Source organism: Haemorhous mexicanus, chromosome 7 (assembly GCF_027477595.1).
Source record: "Haemorhous mexicanus isolate bHaeMex1 chromosome 7, bHaeMex1.pri, whole genome shotgun sequence".
Taxonomy (NCBI): domain Eukaryota; kingdom Metazoa; phylum Chordata; class Aves; order Passeriformes; family Fringillidae; genus Haemorhous; species Haemorhous mexicanus.
The window spans coordinates 40,070,301-40,085,327 of record NC_082347.1 but is presented as its reverse complement, the minus strand read 5'-3'; the positions used below and the strand labels follow the sequence as shown (position 1 = coordinate 40,085,327).

The window sequence follows — 15,027 nt, the reverse complement described above, 5'->3', positions numbered from 1 at the left end:
CTGCCTGAGAAGTCGTGCCTTTGTACCCACAAATCCCATGGGGAAAAAAACCACTGCCCCTAAAAGTCATGGCAAGTGTTAAATTTTGCTGCCCAAAGTTTGAGCAGGGGTTTGAATGAGGCTGGAATTTGGCCTTTGATGGTTCTGCTTTGTTTTCCTAATCCAGCCTGAGATGTAAGGTCAGGATTTTTTGGAAGAGGGATGTTTGTGAGCCACTGGGATAACCTCCAGCTGGGTGACCTGTGCTGGACACAGGACCTGGGGTATTTTGTGCTCTGTTTCTGTTGGATTATTTTGCCTTGTTGTGTTTCAGCTCCCAGTTAACGTAGGAATAGCGAGGGGAATTTTTCCTTGCAGAGGAGACAGAGATCTGTTGAACAAATTATTCCAGATGGATCTCCTCAAAAACTCAGCAGCAGTTCAATCCATTGGGAGAGGATGAGGAAGGTAAGGCAGTGAGGAAGGACCTGCCACCATTTTTCCCTGAAAAACACCTTTACAACCAAGGAAGTCATTCTGTACTGGAAAGTAAATCCAAGGCTGGACCACAGCTGACTCCAAGTAGAACTCAGAAAAGGGACACCAAGAAGGATCCTCTTTCAAGCTTTCATCCTGTCCTAGCTCACTATGGCCAGAGACATTTCCTAGAGGATCAGTGCCCAGATCCTCTTTTATTTCAGCAGAAACTGAACATTTCTCCCCCTTGAGTGCTCACTCTCTGATTTTTTGATTTCTGGAAAATGCAGCTTTGGTTCATGGGGTCTGCACCCTCAGGTGCATTATTTCCTGCACATCTGGGAAGTAGAAGAATGTTATTTACATTTCACCCTGCTTTAGTGTACACCCTTAGGCCAGCCCAGAGTCTCACCCTAAAGCCACAGCCATGGAGAGAAAACATTTGGGGTTTGGTATCCATGGAGGGCACAGCAAAATAATCACTGCCAGGTCAGGGGTGACACCAGAAGGGAGCCCAAAACTTCTCCCATTTCTTCTGTGGCAGAGAAGAAGAGACAGGATCTCATTCTCATTGGGAATGAGAGTGTGTTCCATGGAAATCAGGCATTTATCCTGCAGGATACCCAGGAATTCAAGGGAGATGGTTTCATCTACCAGCCATGAACCAAAGCTGCCTTTTCCTGAAGTCAAAAAATCAGAGAATGAGGACTCAAGGGGGAGAAACATTCATCTACCAGCCATAGCATGTCCCTACTCCATGCCCATATGTAAATGTATGTAAATAAATAAGTGTATTTGACATGCTTCCCTCTCTCTGGCTGGGAATATCAAGCAGAGGAGCTGATCCTCCTTGGGAACCATGGCAGCCAGGTGATCCTTGTGAGGAAATGAATGATGTGAGCATTTCCTGGGAAGAGCAGCACAGGCTTCAGGTGGGATTTTACCCCTTGGCACCATCACAGATGCCCTGAGCAGGGATTGACACCTCCACTGACCTGGTTTCCTCTCCCTCCTTGAGGACAGGGTACAACATTCACCTCCTGCATCCTCCCTTCCTCTGGCTCGCAGCATGAAGCCAAGTGCATCAATCAAAAGGACAAAAATCCTCTGGGTTTGTAAAAGGTTTATTTCCAAATGTTTTTGTTCTCTCTAAACATGATTTTTTAAAAGCTGCAGGACAAATCTGTGGCAGTCTGAGGTGGAATTTCTTGTGTACAAATAAGCTAGTGAGGAAAATGCATGATGCAAATCACTGTCTGGGAATGTTTTACATGGTACAAAACCTGTGCTTCAGAAAACCAAAATTATCTCTGCTGTAAACCTAATTTCTCTTTCTGGGCTTGAGGAAAAAAAAAGTTATCTGGTAATGTACCCAGCAAACAATTCTGGCATTCATTTCAGCTCTACAATCCAATCATTGTGACAGAAAATGGACTGTGCAGGAAAATGTCATTTCAGGAGAACAGGAGCCACCCAGGAATAGCCCTGGACAAAGGGGCATCAGCTTTAGGAAGTTCAGGGTTAGGAAAAAGTGGTGGGATCTCCTTTTGGGCTTGCAGGCTCTTCAAAGAGCCCATTTGCCAGCAGAGAACAGGAAAGTTGGAGGTCACCCACCCTTGTCGAGCTGGAATTTTCCTTCTTGTTGGAGAAATTTGCAGACTGAGTTCAAGTTCTGTGGGTGTTGGTGCTGTGCCTTTGGGAGGGACACAGGAGGATTTCTAACAGTGCTGGTTTGGGGGAGATTTGGGAAGGTTTGGGGGCACTCAGGCACAGGACTGGTCAGCACATTGCCTTGGCATTGTCCTTCCCAAGCACAAAGGCTCCCCACAGGGCTGGAATCCTGCAGGAGTGGGAATGGAGCCCACATGGGTGTTGGAGGTGTGCAGGACGTGGTGTTTGTTTGTTTGCTGCCATCATTAATCTCATCTGACAGAAAAACCTCCTTGAGGGCTGGAAGTCATTGTAATGTAAAGGACTGAGGGTTCCAGTGTTCTGGGGATTCATTTAAACCCAAATATTTTCCTGTGTATGTGTATGCAAGCCATTAGTTACATCTTGGAGTTTACTCAGCTGCTCTGAGGGATGAGGAGAATGTCTGGGTAAGACTTTGGAGGGGTTTTATTGTTGGATATCTGGAACTGGTCACGTTAGTGTCATGTTTTCTGGGACAGAAATCCTGATTTACAAGGAAAACAACACAAAAAAGCAGGGATAAAGTTCCTGGCAGTGCTTTGCAGAGGAAACCATTCCCTGACACAGCCCTTGCAGTGAGAGCTCCAGGGCTGAAAATCCAGCTTGCCTCATCTGCAGGGCTGTTTGCCCCTTTGACTGCAGGGACAGAAGTGCCTGTGTGCTTCCAGGGGTGGGTGGTTATCCCCCCAGGAGCTCTGAGTGGCCACATGTCCCTGCTGGAGCCCAGCAGGGTGCAGGGGTGTCCCCCAGGGTCACATTTCTCCAGGCACTCTGACTGCAGCCTGTGTAGTTTGTCACTGCTTTGGGATGTGGCCGGATCCTGGGGGATCTCCCTGTCCTGGCCAGAGGTCAGCCCCAGGAAATGGGGCTTGGAGAAGTCCCAGCCCCAGCTGGGACCATTCCCCATCTGCAGCCCCTTGAATAAAAGGGCATTTATTTCAACTGGAATGCAAATGTACCTGAGCATAAAACCAGATCAGAATGGAAGAGGCTACAGAAAATGCACCCAGTTTACTGTTGGTGGAGGAGCTCAGTGCACGCATGGAAATATTTATCAAAATTTGTTTTAAATATGTGCCTACTGATGCCAAAATCACAAAAACCCTTGCCCAAAGCCCTCACCAGAGAGAGGAGCCTGTGCTGCTCACTGAGTGGTGCCCCTCTGCCCATGGAGAATGAGGCTGGGTCCTGCAAGGGGACTTGTCTCCCAGCTGGAGGTGTTTTGGGAGGTTATGGTTGTACCTCTTGCAATTTCAGCTTAGCTGTGAGAAAACTGTTGGAATAAGCTTGTCATGTGTATTAGGAAGGAATTGTTCCCTGGTACAGGTTTCCCAGAGAAGCTGTGGCTGCCCTGGATCCCTGGCAGTGCCCAAGGCCAGCCTGGGGCACCCTGGGACAGTGGAAGGTGTCCCTGCTCACAGCAGGGGTGGCACTGGATGGGATTTTAGGTCCCTCCCAACCCAACCCATTCCACGGTTCTGTATGAAACCTCATTTTTAAGTAGAGAATATAAAGCACCCTCCCTTTTTTTAGGTCAGGAATTTTACTTTTCCGAGTTCTCCTTGGCTCCATACCAAAGCTGTGGGAGGTAGAATGACTTAACACTCATCTTAGGTGACCCACAGAATAAGATAATGAGGTGCATCATCTCCCTACCAGCTGCAGAGTGATGAAAAAGTAAAAATAAAAAGAGAAAAGGAGAAGAAACTGCACCAATTTTCTCATGGTACACAGAGTTACAGAAAATGATGTAAAATAGGAGCAGTGCAATGAACTGCTTAAGGATGGTGCTGCATAGATAGGAATATGGAAAAGAGCTCTCAATTGCAGAAATTTGGTGGATATTTAAAAAAATATTGACACAGGATGTATTTTTAGAGTTCATGTTTAAAATACTTTTATTTTCTGCAGTACCTTACCATGACTAGATTCAGTTAATATAGAGACTCAGTTAATATAGAATAGATTCAGTTAATAGATAATTATAGGGTACAAACACCTATCACAGAGAGGCTGCTCCATGGTTCTGGAGTTATTTCAAGCCTGCAACTGGATTGAGGAATTAGTATAAAATAGCAAAAAACTTTTTGGAAACCACTTTATCTTCAACTTTTTGCTTGGGCCATGTGTTGTTTCACCATCTGATGGGCTCTTGCAGCTGTGCTTGAATGGAGAGACATCCATTCCTGTTTCATGTCTCTGTGGTTTTCCAGAACTTTTTGTGCCCTAAAGTGAGCACTTTGTATCCATGATGTGGGGAAGATTAATAAAAATCCTGACCAAAGGGTGGTCAGGGGAATTGTGTCCAGTCTGAATGCAGGCTAATTATCTGATGGCCTGAGAATGGTGTCTGCAAGGAAGGTCCCTCAGCAGTCATTTAATTTATTGGGATGGATAACTGTGGCCAGGGAGTCAAACAAAAACCATATTGAGGACAGGAGCCTGGTTTTGTAACTGGGTTGTCCTCTGGAACTGTGTCACTGCAGAAGGAGGCAGGGAAGTGTGCTGGAGAGAGATTTTGCCTTGATTTGGAGGAGAAATGATGAGAAAAGAGCAATGTTCTGGTTAAACCCCAGGCTGGGGTGGAAGGGACCTTCAATCCCACCCAGTGCCACCCCTGCCATGGCAGGGACACCTCCCCCTGTCCCAGGTGCTCCCAGCCCCAGTGTCCAACCTTGGGCACTGCCAGGGATCCAGGGGCAGCCCCAGCTGCTCTGGGAATTCCATCCCAGCCCCTGCCCACCCTGCCAGGGAACAATTCCCAGTTCCCAATCTCCTATCCAGCCCTGCCCTCTGCAGTGGGAGCCATTCCCTGGGTCCTGTCCCTCCATCCTTGTCCCCAGTCCCTCTCCAGCTCTCCTGGAGCCCCTCCAGGCCCTGGAAGGGTTTTTAGTTCTCCCTGGATCCTCCTCCAGGTGAGCACCCCCAGCTCTCCCAGCCAGAGCAGAGGGGCTCCAACCCCCCCGTTCCTGGAATTATTTGGGTTGGAAACAATTTGGGTTCCTGGAATTAGGTGGGTTTGGATGGTCTTAGGGGGACAAGCCCTCTGGGACCATCCATGCTCTGAGCCCAGCAGTGCCACTGAAGCCACCACTGAGCCACGTCCCCAGGTGCCACCTCCTGCCCCCCACAGCCCCCAATGACAGGGGCAGATTTTGTGGTAGATTTCCAATTTTTGGGAATAACCCAGATGTGGGATGTCCCATCCACACGAGTTCCCTGTGGGTAATGCTGTTCCAGAGAATTCCACAGGAATTAATCACAAATCCCCACTGAGTGGTGCCAGATCTGGGCTTGAAACGCTGCTGGGAGCACATCTCTAATTTTGGGGTTTGTCAGGAGGTGAAAAATACAACTCTGAGGGCTCTAAATGGAATTATGTACTGGCCCAAGTTAAACTGTGTGAAAGGTGGATAATTTTGGGCTGCCTGCTCTACCTAGCACCATTAGCTGCTGTTACAAAACCAACATTTGACTCCCATTTGTTTCACTTTTGCTGTGTTTGGGGCTCAAAGTTGTGCAACAGAACCTAACAGAAAATGCCTGTAATAAAGAAACTCTGTTTCATTCTTCCCTTCATAAATAACAGGAGATTAGGACTAATTGATTTCATTCTCCTGTGATGGATACCACAGTAATTTTTAATGATTTCTCTCAAGTTTCCCATTAGGAATATTTATTTTTCTTTAAAAAATGCCCCCAAATATGCTGTCTTCCTAATTTACTGCCCCAGCTTTTATGATGATGGATGTTGCATTGTTCTGTGGTTTGCAGAGGGCTAGACAGGAATATTAAAAATATACGACTTCATAATTTTTAGTCTGAGTTGAATGCTGTCCTCTTGTGAGACATGTAAAAATTTGTGGTTTTTTTTCTTTCTTTTGTTTTCAGAGAGACAGTGAAATTTGAGGCAACAGATCAAAGCACTTATTGTCTAGTCTGGAGTAAAAAAACCCCAACCACCCCCACATCTTTAATGGGTTATTTGTTGGATTTAAAGGGATTTTTGCATAGAACACCTTCCTGACATATTGTCGGGAATGTCCTGTTTGATAGAAGGATCTTGCTGGAAAATCTTCACTTCTCAGTGAATTTGGAATTTGTGGGAAAGCCTAAAATGATGTTTCTTCCCCCATGGAGGTTTAGGGCTGTGCAGACATCCCAAAGATTGTGTGTGTGTTTACTTGTTTGGGTTTTATGAAGGTATTTGCTCCTGTGGTACCAAAACAGAGCAATGTTCAGCTCGTGGGGTTTTTTCCTCTTCCTGGAGGAAGGCTGGAAGAGGAAGATGGTGACAGGTAATCTCCTGTGGGGTAAAGCTGGGGACCTGGGAATCCCAGAAAACCCCAAACTGGAAGGCACCCACGGGGATCATTGAATCCAGTTTCTGTCCCTGCACAAACACCCCAACAACCCCACCCTGGCAGTGCTGCCCAAACCCTCCTGGAGCTCTGGCAGCCTCGGGGCTGTGCCCATTCCTTGGGCAGTGCCAGCACCCTCTGGGGGAAGCAGAACCTTCCCTGAGCCCCAGCCTAAACCCCCCAGCCCAGCTCCAGCCACTCCCTGGCTCCTGTTCCCATCACAGCCTGGAGCTGCTCTCAGGAGGAGCTGCAGACCCCCACGAGGTCTCCCCTCAGTCTCCTCCAGCTGAGCAAACCCAGATGTTCCTCTTTTGCCCCTCCAAACCCACCAGGGTTTGGGGTGCCCTGGGGTGGGGAGGGTGCTGGTGCTGTCTGTGCTCACGGAGAGCTCGGTGCTCCGACCCGGGGTTTGTGCTGCAGGAGAAGAACCTGTGAGCTTTGGGGCTTTGTGTTTGAACTGCTGAAGAATTTCAGGGTTGCTGTTGTTGCTGTTAAGGTCCTGGATCCTTGCAGGGGTGGATTTCTTTGTTTGCTCTTCCCTGAGCTCCTCTTGGCTTTTTCACCCCTGGCCCTGTGACAGCCTCCCCATAAGGAACAGCACAGAGCTTAATCAGCACTAAAGCAGAGCTCACTCCCCTGCCTTGCTGGGAAAAGGAGCTGCTTTCCAGAATTCTATTGCCTGTGGAGCAGCAGGACAAACTGGGCAGGGAAAAGAGGAGCAGGGGAGTGTGATGAGCCCGTGGCACTCAGCATCAGCCCTGCTGTCCTTCTTCCAGGCACCAACGGTGCTGGCAGGGAGTGCTCTCCCCACACAGCTGAATGGAAGGGGTTTGCTCTGTCTGACTGTGTTTTATCCCTGAGACAGGCTGAGAATCCTGCATCTCATTCATTAAATGCATCAAGAAATTCAGGATGGCTTTGTCAGTTTTGTTTATGCTTGAATATATTGTTACAGTGCTTTGTCACTCAGACAAGGTAGGAGTTGGTTTAGTTATTTTCTTTGTTAAAAGAAAAATTCAGTTTCAGTGTTTAACTCCGTGTTAGGTTCTGTTGATTTGCCATAGCAGTTCAAGGCTCTCTACAAAAGACCCTGTTACTCCAAACAGCTCCACAAAATCCCAGCCTCCTAAGTGTGTCCTTTTTATTTGTGCAGCAAGGGAGAAACTTGAGTAAATCCTTGGTTCTCAAAGTCAGAAAATCCCAGAATAGTTTGGGTTGGAAGGGACCTTGAACATCATCCAGTGCCACCCCTGCCATGGGCAGGGACACCTTTCACCATCCCAGGGTGCTCCAAGCCCTGTCCAGCCTGGCCTTGGGCACTTCCAGGGATGGGGCAGCCCCAGGAAAAGCCTGTCCCTGTCACTGAGCTCTGCTGGATCCCAGCTGGGCACTGGGATCACCCTTTATTTTGGGTGAACAGATGCACCATGGCCTCATGGCCAGAGAGGAACCAGCTCTGGCTGCTCTGCCCCCTCTTGCTCTTAGGCCAGCCCACAGTTTTGGGACAGAAATTCCAGATGAATCCAATATTATGGGACCTTTAGGACAGGAAGGGAAAATCATACCCAAAGGAGGGGAAGGCAGGGATGAATTTATGGGTAAGAGAACAGTGAGATTGCTGATCTTGCATTGCATATCCTGGGTGTCACAGCGTGCTGCAGACTCATTGTGCTGCCCAGGGCAGCTCAGCAGCTCCTCAAGGCATGCACAGAGGGTGGAAACCTGCCCTTGGAGACTGGGGAATGCACAGGATCCATCCCTCAAGTATGTGCAGCAAACAGGATTTACAGCCAGGGCTGGATGTCAGAGCTCAGCCCTGGTGGATGCTGCTCCACGTCTGGAGGCTGGGACAGAGGTCTGCAGAGCAGAGCTCTGTGGCTAAAGGTCAGGCAGAATTATGCTCTATCAATGCCTTTTAATTACAGAGGACTGTAATCTGCCACTGCAGTCACAATTCAGCAGGATCTTGATTGTGCAGAGAGTTAATGATGTGAGGGAGGACTGGAGACACAAAGTCTCAGCAGCTGGCTGGGGGACACACAGATTTCAAAGGGAAAAGCTTTTTTGTTTTGTTTTGTTTATTCTGAGAAGGAAAAACTTTAGCCTGGAGGCCCCAAAACTGTAGATCCCTGTAGCTAAGCCCAGACAAGTCCTCATGCATTTTGGCACATAGGGGAATGAAAAAAAAAAATCTGAATACTACTCAATGCTGTGATTACAGTGAGGTTTCCTGGCTATCCAAGAGGGGATCAGAGCTGATCTGGGAAGATGTGAGAGCAGTGTTCCAGAGGTGCTTTCTGCTTTCTGAACCTCTTATCTTGAAATTGTTCAGCTCTCTGAAGTGGCTTAACCTCTCTTCATTTAACTCTGGCTGTAACACAAGGGATGCAAATCCTGCTGCAGACAGCTTTCCTTTTCCACCTTTTTTCTTTTTCCTCCTTTTCCTTTCCTCATACTCCACACCCCACAGCATACCATAACCCATCTGACAATTAATATTAATTATTTACATTGCCTTGGAGCTCATGTTACCAAAGCATCACATTATCATAGTCTGAAGGATTTATTTACACCTAATCTATTATCCCTCCACTCCTTTCTTTTTCCCCCTGTTGTCTCCATCAGTCACTAATTCCTTCTCAAAACTGCTTTAACCGAGGGAAAACAAATGGAAATTCATGTTTCCCTCGGTGCATCCTCCTCCTTGCTGGTGTCTGTGTGCTGAGCTCATTTCCAGGTAAGTTATTCCACACTGCTCCCTTCCTCACTGCTCCCCTCTGGACTGACCTTTCCAGTGCCCAGTGAACTAAAGCTCCTCCTGAATGGCTAATTTGATGGGCAGAGGCCCAGCCAGCCACCTGGGCTGTCACACAGTGGAATATTCATGGTTTCAAATCCGAGTGCCCTTTACATCAGATCATCTCCACACCTAAGAGCGAGCTGAGAGTCGCTGCTTCTCCGTGACCTGAGACAGTGACACGGTGACAAGTCAGGGGCAGGGGGAGGCAGAAGGGTTCTGGCCTCGGGAATGACAACAGGCAGCAAGGAATGCAGGGCACATTCCTGCAAGCATCTCCAGTTCTCACGTTCTCTGCCTCAAAAATGCCTGTGAAGAAGCAAGCCACGCAGTCCAGAGGCGCCCCTGGCAGGATCTGGGAGTTCCTTGTCACTTCACTCCTTGGACATTCCCCAGGTGACCTGGTGCCACAGGTGACCTGGAGCTATTCCTGCACACACCTCCAAGCAAGAGGTGCTGGAGACCCCCAAGAGTGCTGAAGAACAAAGCTTGGGATGGAGGGATGGATGGAGGGATGGATGGATGGATGGATGGATGGATGGATGGATGGATGGATGGAGGGATGGATGGATGAAGGATGGATGGAGGGATGGATGGATGGATGATGGATGGATGGATGAATGGATGGTTCATGGATGGAGGGATGGATGGATGATGGATGGATGGATATGGATGGTGGATGGATGGATGGATGGATGGATGGATGGTTCATGGATGGAGGGATGGATGGATGGATATGGATGGATATGGATGGATGGATGGATGGATGGATGGATGGATGGATGGATGGATGGATGGATGGATGGAGATCCATGGCCCATGGGAATAACCTGGACAGTCAGGGCTGTGGCCCCCTTTGAAGCAGCCTCCCAACCTGGATGCAGTTTTCATTTCCTGCAGTGAAACTCAGCCTCATTCTTCTGAGGTGGATAAAGCAAGGCTTGTAAAACTGATTGTGGGAGGTGTTTTGACATGAGGAATTAAAGGGCCAGGCCTGGCCTCTCCCTGCACATCCCAGTGAAGCAGAGGCACTTCCCATTACCTGCCCTGTGCCTGGAGGGTCTTTTCTTTCCCAAGAGAATTTTGAAACTGAGGTGAAATGGTGTTATTGTCCAGCAGTAGCTGCAATTCAGAAGTGTTCTTACATGGATGTTGTTAATAAAATATTTGGGGCTCTTTTGTGATAAATTATTGATTTATCAACTTCAAGCCCATAAAATCAGAATGGTAAAAGGCACCAATTCCTTTTGGGGGGAGGAGGAGAAACTCTGATAGTATCTACTTGATTCATGCTAATGAATGACCAAGATATAATTGGCTCCACATTCTCTGTTAGCAAGGATTGCTACTCAGATAAAAGTGCCACCACTGTAAAGAAAAGCCTTGTGGGATTTCCAAAACCCTATTTAGAAGTCCTTAGTTCCCTACAACTGATTTTTTTTTTTCATTTTAATGGGAAAAATACCTTCAAAGACTAAAGATGTCTACATGGCTTTAATGGTGGCCTTCCACAAAGGAGTCTTCTGTTTGAATTTTAATGTTTTTAACCAATGTTCTGTGTGGAGCACATATGTCCTTAATGAGAGAGTTGATGCAGTTCATTAGTTTATATTTGAGGGATGAAACGTTGCTGAGTGTAGCTGTTAAACTGTAATTGATAATGGCTGAGTAGGGAAAATTTAGCATTTGGCTATTTAAAGTTACACACAGGCTAATCCCTGACTGCTCCCAAGGAGAGGGGATGCACACAATGAGGAAAATGTGAGGTGAGGCATAAGTGTAGACAAAATTCCAATTTCAGAGCAGCTTGAGGTGAGTCCCTGGGTCTGGTCTGGGTAGAGGGGAAAGAGGTGAAAGGTGCTTTTTAAGCGTGAAGCACAGCAGTTGATGAGAGCCCTCTGTGCACATTGTTCATGATCCCAGCCCTTTCCCAGGTTTGTTTGTGCTGGGCTGACCTGGCACAACCACAGTTAGCCCTGGATGGCTCAGTGATGCTGCCAGGGCACCGTGCCAGGCTCCAGTTTGGGAGCCACAGAGGTTGTACCTCTGGAATTTCTGGCTCGTTTATCCCCAGAGCTGCTGAAAAGCATAGTCTGGATCACTGGGAATAATCAGCATCCTCTGCTCCAGAACGGCCCCAAATCTGTGCTTTCCAAACTCCATTTTTCAGTGGGATTGCATGGCTCTTGTGCCTGCTGGCCTACACACACATCTCAGAACACTTCTGCCAACTGTGTCGTGCACAAGGAACATGGAGCCAAGCTGCAGAATTCAGTATCAACATCCAAACTGTGAGATTCAGGAAGAATTTTAGTAAATTAAAGCTAAAAACTGCACAATAGAAGTCTGTGAGGATCTTCAGGATTGGATTCTGTTTTTTTTTCTGCTGCTCCACAGCAACATGTGGGCATTACATGTGTTTTGGTGGTACATTATGGAGGAGATAATCTGTATTTGGTTATTCTCCCAGACAGTCAGTAATAATAATTTGAATGAGGGAGATTTTAAAAAATGCATCTGGCAACTCTGTGGGTGTGTTTTGTTGTTTGTTTTCTTTTTTTTTCCCCCCCTTCTTTTAAAAGCCCCACAATATAAAATAAGAACCAACACCAGAAACAACTCTGAAATAATTATGAAACCAATAAATAACCCCTGAGCTCTAACGTACACAGATGACTTTCCAGAGGCGGCAGGCAGGCTTGTGTGTGGAGTTAAAAAAAAAAAGAAAAGAAAAAAAAGGGAAAACTCCGGGAGCAGGGATGGGAGGGGGCACTGCTGAGCCCCCCGGGGCTGGGACCCTGCGGAGGGGCTCAGATGTTCCAGGGGCGCAGGATTAGATTTGGTCCTTGCCAAAACAACAACAACAACAAAAAATACGAAATAGCCGACACAAACCTATTTGAATAAGGGAGGAAAAAAAAATAAAGAAGAAAGAAAAAAACCCCAACTCCTCTATTTTTTTTTTTTTCCCCCAAGCAGCCGAGCCCAGCTCATCAGCAGCTGAGGCAGGAGCAGGAGGGGTTTTGGAGTTAACTGCATGCAGGAAATCTCTCACATCCTGAGTCCCAGCTCGCTCCTCTCGGTAACTGTATATTATGGGGCTGCTCTCCAGCCCCAGCTGATGAAAGTTTGTCTCCCTCAGTCTGGGCTGCGATGTCAAAGCGCCTCCAGGCAGCGCAGCCGCGCTCCCCCCGTGCGCTGCCCCCGGCCCGGCTCCCCGCGCTGCTGCTGCTGCTGCTCGGCCCGGGCTGCCTGCTCTCGCCATCGCCCCGCGGTAAGTCACACACAGCCCCCGGGGCTTCTCCCGAAAGGATCCCGCTCCATTTTAGCCGGACAAGGAGCAGGGAGATGGATTCAGAGCGCCGCTCCCCCCGCCCCGCTGCGGGGACGGAGCGGGAGGTCCCGGCCGGGCACACGCGGAGCTCGGAGCTCCCGCTACTCGGCGCGGAGATTCCGCCGCAAAACTCCACTCTGCGACCCCCTGGCACCCCCAGACCCACCATGGCACCCCCAAACCTGCTGCTCCCTTCTCTGCACCCCCAAATCCACGGGGTGTCATCCCCCGGCACCCCCAAACCTGCTGCTCCTTTCTTTGCACCCCCAACCCTGCTGCTCCCTTCTCTGCACCCCCAAATCCACGGGGTGTCATCCCCCGGCACCCCCAAACCTGCTGCTCCCTTCTCGGCACCCCCAACCTTGCTGCTCCCTTCTCGGCACCCCCAACCTTGCTGCTCCCTTCTCGGCACCCCCATCCCCGGGATCCATCCCCCCGTAGTGTTCATTCGGGGGTGCCCTGCAGGGTCCCGGGCAGAGAAGGGGGTGTTGGAAATTCTCCTCCCACTCATCCCCTCCAAACAGCCCCCGGGGCTGAATGCAAAGGTCTGGGAGTCTTGTCAGAGTTCGGGCTCTGTTTCCAGCTGGGGAAAATTGCACGGAAAAGCCAAATAGTGATGGTAAAAGCGTCCTGGCTGGGTAAAAGTTTTCTCGCCGCCGCTGTGTTCATTCAAAGTGAGCTCCAGGCGGGGATTCAGCTGCGGAGCGCTGTGCTGTCCGTGTTCTATGGATGGGAACAGCCCAGGAGGGGATTGTCTCTCCCTACAGCAAATTTGGGGTTTATTCTGGAATCCTCAGAGCGACCAGGTCCTCTCATCTTCGTTAAGCAGCAGCTGACTGCATATTTATGTGGGAGAGGAGAAGAGATTCTCCTCTATGAATGCATTTAACAGCACCGAGTGGTGCCTGTGTCCCTGAGTGTTACTACAAACTCGCGTGTTTGCTCTTTTTTTGTCTTTCTTTTTTTTTTCCCCTTTGTAACTTGAAGCTTGGTAAATATTTGCTTATATTCAAATGTATTGAGAGCGACTTTCACTGGCGCTTCGGCTCTGAACTTGCTAAGAGAAAAGATGGGGAGATACTTTAGCACTTGGAAATCCCAGAGGGGGAAAGGACAAGGTGCTGCCTTTGATCCAGCGCCTGGAATTTACCTTAATGGATTAACAGGATTTGAAGCTTTGCCTTTGGGAGGGGTCTTGATTTCTCTTTGCCGGCACTTGTATTTGCACCAAATCAGTGGGTTTGGGGTAAAGGCTGCAGAAATTCCTGGCAGAAGAAGGGAAATAGGTGCCCTGTGGCTGTTCCCTTTTTGTGGGGAAAGGAAGGGTTGGTTTGGGTGGGAGGATGGCTCCTTCTCTGAGTGTGGGACCCACTGTGGCTGGCCAGCCCCTCCATGGTTTGGAAGTTCACTTGCAGTTGGGAAAATCTGAGGTAAAATACTTCAAAGTGTTTGTCCCTACAATACCAAGTGGGCAAAGTGTGGGTGACATGTCCCTGGCACACAGAGGAGTGAGCAGAAGGGGGAGAGGGGGTGGAAATCCAGTTCCTTGGCTCAGGATTCCCTCAGAGCCAAGCTGAAGCTCTAAGGTTGCACTCACACCGATGATTTAAGCTCTGTGTAGTCTGTGCCAGCTGCTCATCTCTGTGGTGTCTTTATGGGTTTTAGATGTCTACATTTGGGCAGCTGTGGTGGTTGCTGGCCCTTGGATTTGCTTGCTTGTATTTTCCTGCTCCTCTTCCTTCTGTACCATGCCTGTGATTTGCTCTTTTCCACCCAGAATATTCTGTGAGCATCCCCAGCCTTAATTCCATTTTTTCCTGTGGAAGCAGAGCACAGCTTCAGCCCTGCCAGAGCTTATGCTGCTTTCTTGGGCACAGAGGTGCTGAAAGTTCCAGGCACTCCTTTCCACACTCCCAGTGACCCCAGGTGCTCCTGGCTGGGCTGGCACAGCTCTCACTGGGCATTCTGGAGCCCTGCAGGACATCCTGATTTCTACATCAGCTCCTGCTTAGTGATTAAGACAAGTTGGAGTTAGGATATGCCTTGAGAGCTGGGTTTGAAATGTGGCAGTGATGTGTGTCTGCCTGAGTGACAGGTCTGTTATTAAACAGAAATTATCAGATTGTGGGCTAGTCAACTTCAAAGTAGCCCTGTTGCTTGCTTTTAGTATGTTTTCTTTCCATTTTTTTTTTGTGGTTTTACAATTGCCCTCTTAGTTTACAGTCTTGTGCTGGGTTTCTGCTTAAAGGAACTCATGGAGAAAAAGGAAAACTCAACCAGGCCAAATTAACTTTGTTGCCCTTGTGGAGTGGGATATAAAGCTGGATTAGATCTGATCTTCCAGTCTCAAATACCTTAGAATCTGCACCTGTACAAGGTTTTTGTGC

The 15,027-nt window shown here is 48.5% G+C and overlaps 1 protein-coding gene across 1 annotated transcript in view; it reads left to right on the top strand.

The window, feature by feature from the left end:
• The first annotated feature begins 12,444 nt into the window (after positions 1–12,444).
• Positions 12,445–15,027, top strand: part of ADAM12 (ADAM metallopeptidase domain 12) — a 180,851-nt gene continuing 178,268 nt past the window's right edge. The window contains exon 1 of the mRNA XM_059852207.1: positions 12,445–12,580. Within this exon, the coding sequence (XP_059708190.1) occupies positions 12,460–12,580 (121 nt within the window). The 5' untranslated portion in view covers positions 12,445–12,459. The remainder of the gene's footprint in view (positions 12,581–15,027) is intronic.